The 7,002-nt window shown below is 41.9% G+C and overlaps 1 protein-coding gene across 1 annotated transcript in view; it reads left to right on the forward strand.

Annotated features, from left to right (window-relative positions):
• The window catches only part of DCSTAMP (dendrocyte expressed seven transmembrane protein), a 7,370-nt gene extending 3,303 nt beyond the window's left edge, over nt 1-4,067 (forward strand). Inside the window, exons 2-3 of the mRNA XM_027883428.1 lie at nt 2,921-3,235; nt 3,942-4,067. Of these exons, the coding sequence (XP_027739229.1) occupies nt 2,921-3,235; nt 3,942-4,067 (441 nt within the window). The remainder of the gene's footprint in view (nt 1-2,920; nt 3,236-3,941) is intronic.
• The last annotated feature ends 2,935 nt before the right edge of the window (nt 4,068-7,002 follow it).

Below are 7,002 nucleotides of genomic sequence, written 5' to 3' on the forward strand. Positions count from 1 at the left end.
ATCTATTCTATGATTCTATGATTCTATGAACTTCTAATTATTACCTTTCTAACTGTTACCTGAACCTTCTTTAAGAAGGGTAAATGTAAAAGCCATTGTAACTGTGCAATCTGCACACGTATAACAAATCAGATCCATCCTGCAGATTTCAGATTCTTGTGCAAAAGCAAAGAGGATTTCATCATTTGGTCGGTCTGTCTAATGTGAAATATATAGAAGAGACTGCTATCCATGCTAGGGGGTTTTATACTTCATGTGAACACTGCTGCTGCACAGCAGCTGTGATCTAACAGCAGCAGCCCACCACGTGATACGGTTCTGGTCCCCTGGGGGTCCTTGAGAGAGTGAGGGTTCAGGAGAGCTAATTGATATTAAAAAAATCACCTTCTCCAATCTCAAGAGTTAGTCATCCCAACTAAATCAAGCAAAGGCAGTGGGAGGCCAGCATGAGTGAGCAAGGAGCTCCTGAAAAAAGCTCAAACATGAAAAAAGAAGCATAGAGGAGATGAAAGAAGGGACAACTGTTCCAGGAGGAATTTAGGTACACTTTCTATTGCAGAGGGATGTGGGCAGGAAAGCCAAGGCTCACCTGGCGATAAATCAGGTGAGGCAGGTGAAACAGATTGTAGTCACACAAACCTGCAGACAATATAAAACTGGAAAGAGCATTTGAAACAGCAGTGGATTGTGCTGTCATTTGGAAGGACTTAAAAAGGCTGTAGAATTGGGCCAAGAAGAACCGGATGATGTTCAGCAAAGCAACACGCCATGTCTTACAGTCCTTAGAGAGAAATAACTCCATGCACTATACATGTTGAGGGTTAACTGGCTGGGAGATGGCCTTGCAGAGAAAAGGCCCTAAAAGTTCTGATGGACACCAAGTTGACCACAAGCCTGCAGTGTGCCCTTACAGCAAAGAAAGTGCTGCCTTGGGCTGCATTAGGCAGAGCATTGCCAGCAAGCTGTGGGAGGTGATCCTTCCCCGCTGCTTAGCACTGGTGAGACCCTGTACCAGAGGGGCATATACTGGAGTGAGAGGTCAAAGAAAGGGTCAAAAAGATGATTAAAGGACTGAAGCATCTGTCACATGAGATGAAACTGGGACTGCTCAGGCTGCAGGAGAGACAGCTCAGGGAGATCTCATCAGTGTACGAAAATATCTGATGGGGAGGGGTGGGTGTAAGAAAGAAGAGCCAGACCCTGGAAGAATTTCTTTACTGAAAGAGTTGTCAAAAACTGGACCAGGCTGCCCAGGGAAGTAATGGAGTCACTATCCTTGGAAATGTTCAAGAAACAACTTGCTGTGACATTTAGTGCTATGATTTAGTTGATATGGTGGGGTTAGGTCCCAGGTTGGACTCAGTGATCTTGGAGTTCTTTTCCAACCTTAGCGATTCTATGATTCTGTGACCCTTCTCATGTGCAGGGAGAAGAGGAAATTGACAGAAAGTAAAGGAAATAATTTTTTTATTTACTCTTCAGGTGATCAAACAATAGAAAAAGTTTATGAGAGAGGCTGTAAAGGGTCCATCCCTGGAGATATTAAAAACCCAATTGAGCACAACCTTAAGTAACCTCTTGTAACCTCACTATTTGCTGTGTACTGCTGTGTGTGGTTTTGCCTGTGTTTCTATCCTTTGTACCTTGAGGGCAGCCTCTTATCATGGCTTGCCTTGGGTCTAATCCAAGACAGGGCAAACAAGGAACTTAGTCCCACCATCCATGGACAGAAGGCCTGAGCCTTACCATGTCATGGGTCTTGTACTATGAATTTGCTCTTTGTGTGCACTGTTCACTCCTGTGGAAAGCTGGTTGACTCCCCAAAAACAGAGGATGATGCTATTGTTTCTAGTTCCCCAAGAAAGGTTAGTTACATTAAAATGTAAAATTCAGTCTCAACAGATTTGTCATAACAAGGTTGCTGATCTCAGGGAGTCCAGGAAGCTGGGTGAGCAGGACAGACTCAGAGACTTCCTGAGGTGTTTGTTAACTAACACGAACAATGAAGTTCTTTGTGCATTGGTACCCCTGTTTCATATTGAGTCCCTAAAGCAGTTTTTCCTTGCTTATACATTGGTGCAGTTTAGGAATAAAATGTCCTGAGACAGATTCGAACACGGTAATGTCCAGGAAAGTCTAACAGGCTGAAAATGGGTAGCGTGCTTTGGAAATCTTATTTTTCCAATGAGCATTTAGCAGAAGTGCCTGGCCTCTGCTGTGAGGGTGATTAGAAGAGCTACAAGGCAGAGCTTCACATCTCCCTGACATGGTCAGAAAAGAGGGCTAGGTGACTCAGTGTCCCAGTGTTCCTACAGACAGAACAGAAAGTTGCCTTCCAGTATGAAATACTGGTCCCATGAGCATGTCTAATTTACTCTCTCTCATTCAGCATTTCAGTCCACAAGCAGTGAAAGTCTTCAGGTCTTCTAAGCAAAGGTGCCTACTAGAGGAAGAGAGGTGGCTTTGTTTGCCTGATAACTTTGAGGTCTGCCTGTGTTGGTGGGGAAACACTGCTGATCACATGCTGAGACACAACCAAAGGGATGGAAACACTCTACTCTGCAGTTTTACCCTGGAGGAAGGACCCTCCAACAGAGGATCTGAGCAGAGTCATGGGAGTGGGAAAATATTAAACAATTATAACCAGATTAGCTAAATATCTCTCTATCAGAGCCACTGAGGAGATAAGTTCTTAGCAGTCCAAAATGTGTGACAGTCTCCCAAGAAAATGGTGAAAATACAATCTGAAACATTTCCAAATAGCCAATAAGCATACTGTTACGAGTACACCATATACTGACACTAGATGGACTTGATGACTTACATTCCTTTGTAAATCTGAATGTCCAGTGGGAGAAATATTAAGAAAGGAGGGAATCAGTACCACAATCAACTCTTTTTTTCCCCTTTTCTTGTGCAGAGGAATGAGATTATTATTCATATTGCAAAGCATATTGCAAAGACTGATTCTTTCAAGATCCCTTTGTTTAAGCATGACTGCATCCCTCATCCAGAGCTTGCTCTCTCAACGACATGGATCCAGCTTGGAGTCATCATCTTCTTCTTAATAACTTTTGGATTATTCTCTGGCCTCCTGACCCAACTTAAAATACTCGTATCAACTTCTTTTTATCCTGATGCTGCAATGAAACGGATACATCATTTGCATGCAAAATTACTCAAGAAAAGAACAAAGCTACAAGAGAAAACTGTGAACAACATGTTTACTAGAAGGGTAAGCCATCAGCTCTAGAGAAAAAAATAAATCTTTCTCTCACAGTGTGGTGGCCAGATCCAAGAAATACTGAAACGCTTGTTAACTTCAATTATGTTTTAGCACATAATTGACTTTCCCCAGCGCTGTCCTGCTCAGGGGGCAAAGACAAATTACCTAATGGTGAGATTAGATCATCTAATTGTTTTGTTCTATCCTTCAACACACATGCCTCAGACATGACATCAGTACACGCAAATGACTGTGTGCTGGCAAGAAAATACTTCTCAGATTCAGAGTTCTCCAGAGAAGAAACTTCATTTTCATGAACATATGAAAAGCACAAAGAGTATTCCTGCAACACAGGTAGCAACTCATAGTCAGTAAGAGCATCCTCCAAATGTTGAGAAAGTTGTTCATCTAATGCTTAGAAAAACAGAAGGTGGTATATCTCTTTTTAAAACACAGTATGATTGCAAATACCATTAGGAAACAGAAGTTTTCTGTTTGCAAAAACATTTACCTTGTATCTATATGTATATATACACTAATGGAAATAACAAACACATGTATATACCTATGGCAAGTCCAGATAGATAGCTGCAGACATACATAGTTTGTTTAGGTTTGTTTTTTTTTTACAGCCTTCAATACTGACTATAAATAATATTAGTGTTTGGATGACCTCTAACTCAGTAACACTACAATCATATTTCTGTCTTTTCAGGTCAATTTTTGGTTTCCCATACTCAAAGCAAGAGAGGCAGTCAGGAAGAAAGAAAGGAGTGTAGCAAAATTACAACATGGTGTGAAAAAGGCAAGTGAACCTTTGGATATGGCAGAGATGCTTTAGCTCCACAGGGACTTATGTTTTGCACCATCTTTCTTATGAAATGTCAATTTTAAAATGTTAAAATACCAAATTGGAAGGCTGAGCATCAGTATTTTGAAAAAGTGTGGAAAAGAAGCCCTTGTAGATAATGTGCAGTTCATCACAGACTTCTCTGGATTGCATTAACACTTGTTTTTCAACCTTGGGTCTTCATTGTCTGGTACTTTACAAATTCATGGAGGTTCTGTTCCTCTATCTGAAAGCAATCAAACAGTTTGGACCTTTTAGGACTACAGCATAACCTCTTTGGGCTGAGCTAACAGAAGATGTAACGACAGCAGCAGATTTGTCTTCTTTACATTGCCAGAGACTGAAGATAGAAGACACAGAAGAAGGAAATCTTCTGGGATGGCCAAGAACCAGGGCTTAGATGTTTCTAGTAATTTCTATCTATTTCTCAGCCCTCAACTGCCACAAATCCTTCAGCCTCGTTCTTTGCCATCCCTAGGTCCCAGTCTCCTACCCAGCCTCCAACCCAGAATTCCTCAGCTGATTTTAGTCTCCTACTTCCACATATCCATAGACTGCATCACTAATTCAGATTGTACCACAGCTTTGATGATTGTGAGAGAGGTAATGCAACATGTCGAAGTGAGAATGCCCACAAGAGCTGGAATACAGAGGAATCAGGTGGTGTGAGTGCAGATGAGATGGCTCTGAAGTGCAAAAGATGTAAACAAAGGTGAATGTTTCAAATCTTGATATTCGAGAAAGCTTGCATAAGTGGCAAAAATGGGCTTAATTACATTGCCAAAGTCACCATTGCCTTCAGTGAAATAAAACTGAGCCGATAGTGAAGTACTTCACCCGTTCAACTCACACTGGTGGTGTGACCTTCATATGACACAGGACCAAATGCAAAAAGCCTAAAGACATAGGAGTGACTGACATAGCACTAGAGATTTAATGTAGAGCTAAATTTAATGCAGAGCTAAAAATCTATCCAGCAGGCAGTGTAATCTTGATTTTCAGCCACAGCCAGCTCCTTTTTTTAGGTTTCATAACAGGAAATTCTACTCTGTTCCTCTATAATACATGCATGCTGGCAGGACAGCCATTGATCAATGTCTCTGTTATCTGAATGAATAAAGACTTACTTAAAACTGTCTAGCAAGTGTCAGAAGTTATTTTCCACCTAAAAAACTGAAAAACACCAACTCTGTTTTTCTTTGGGTGTTCCAAAGGTTCACTCCTCCATGGACACAGGTGGTTCAGGTTGCTGGTGGGTCAACAATTTGTCTCTAGAAAATGGTGCTCAATTAAAGCCATGCATTACTGAGGGTTGTGCTAAATGTCTCCGAGAGGCTGAGTATATCTTTTTTTGCTAAAGTGGGACAGCCCTGGATAGTAGCAGGGGGTCTGTATCCCAGGTACTGCTTTCAAGGACCAGTAGCAAGAAGCATACCAGTGAAAGAGAAGCAATTAGAAGGTTGCTCTAAATTTGGATTCACAAAAGTGAATCCAGAAGCTATCCAGGTACTATTGACAAGAGGATACACTCTTGTTATAATTGCAGATGAAAGGGGAAGAGTTAAATGTCAGTAAGAGTTAAATGTCAGTAAGAGTATTTTAGGCAGTTCTGACAGGTTTATTGCTGGCAGGAGTTGGATGTGCTACTTTCAGCCCCAAAGGACAGCTGGTGAGAAGCCCAAATCTCCTACTGATCACTATGCCCAAAGGTTGGGGCAAGTCTGAATTACAGCACTACTACAAAACACCACCTGCTTCACTTGGCATCAAGAGGCAATATTTGTTTTGGAGTTTCTTGCCTTTCCTGTTTGATGGTGTTGCCACCCAGCATACCTTTTCTCTCTATTGTTCTGCAAGGAGCAACCAAAAGCTTTGCAGCCCATGAGAATGGTTTATAAATTACTCAAGTGACAGCCAATAGTTGGGAGAGATGCCTAAATCTGCTAGGACTTTGAGTTTTGGAGAACACTCTCAGGACAATGCCATGTCTGCCCTTTTGTTTACTTAAGGACATTCAGCCTAGTACGAAGAAGAGCCTTGCAGGGTCACAGAACAATGTTATCTGAATTCTGTGGCTCCCACCTCCACCTGGCAGGGCAGTTAACTAAGTACTGCTTAGTTTGCCCTTCAAATTGGCAAGACTCATGATGGTGACAAAAGACAATCCTTCTTGATGAGCTAATTGTAATTCTGTACACTATGTTCAGTTCTGGTAAAAGTTTTACGTAAATTGACCACACTACCAGTGAAAGAAGACATGGAGAAACCCAAGGTTTTTCTTGGTCTTGATCTTTACAGGTAGTGCTGATTTTTAGCCTTACCAGGCCCTTCAGACCAGAGGGAAAGGCTAGAGCAATGAAGACTTACCTCTCATGAAGGATGACATGGCTAGAGAGCACTTAAACACACAGGTCATACTTAAATCCATACAACATGACTGGAGGTACCTATGGGTGTTGAAGGTGCTGGATGTTGTTACTGTGAGGCAACTCTCAATTATCTGTAAAAGGTCATGGTGATCAGGAGAGGTTACTGAGGACTGGAAGAAAGCAAACGTCCCTCCCACCTACGAGCTGGGCAAGGAGGATCTGAGAAACAGGTTTGTCAACCTCACCTCAGTCTGTGGGAAGGTGATGGAGCAATTTCCCCTCGAAGCTGTTTCCAGACATAAAGGCCAGGAAGTTGACAGGTATATCACTGAAACAGAAAAAAGACTTTTTTACTGTGAGGGTGGTCAAACACAGGAATGGGATGCCCAGAGAGGTTATGGAATCTCCATCCTAGGAGATACTCAAAACCCACTAGACACAGCTGTAACTCAGAGGAGCAAGGCTGGAGCAGATATCTCTAGATGTGTCTGACAGCCACAGCCATTCTGTGATTTGGCAACTTTTACACAAATCTTTGCAGATAAAATATTGGTCAT

The sequence above is a fragment of the Empidonax traillii genome, unplaced genomic scaffold (assembly GCF_003031625.1).
Source record: "Empidonax traillii isolate 1590-97213 ecotype Southwest subspecies unplaced genomic scaffold, ASM303162v1 scaffold126:size1624879, whole genome shotgun sequence".
NCBI classification, from domain to species: domain Eukaryota; kingdom Metazoa; phylum Chordata; class Aves; order Passeriformes; family Tyrannidae; genus Empidonax; species Empidonax traillii.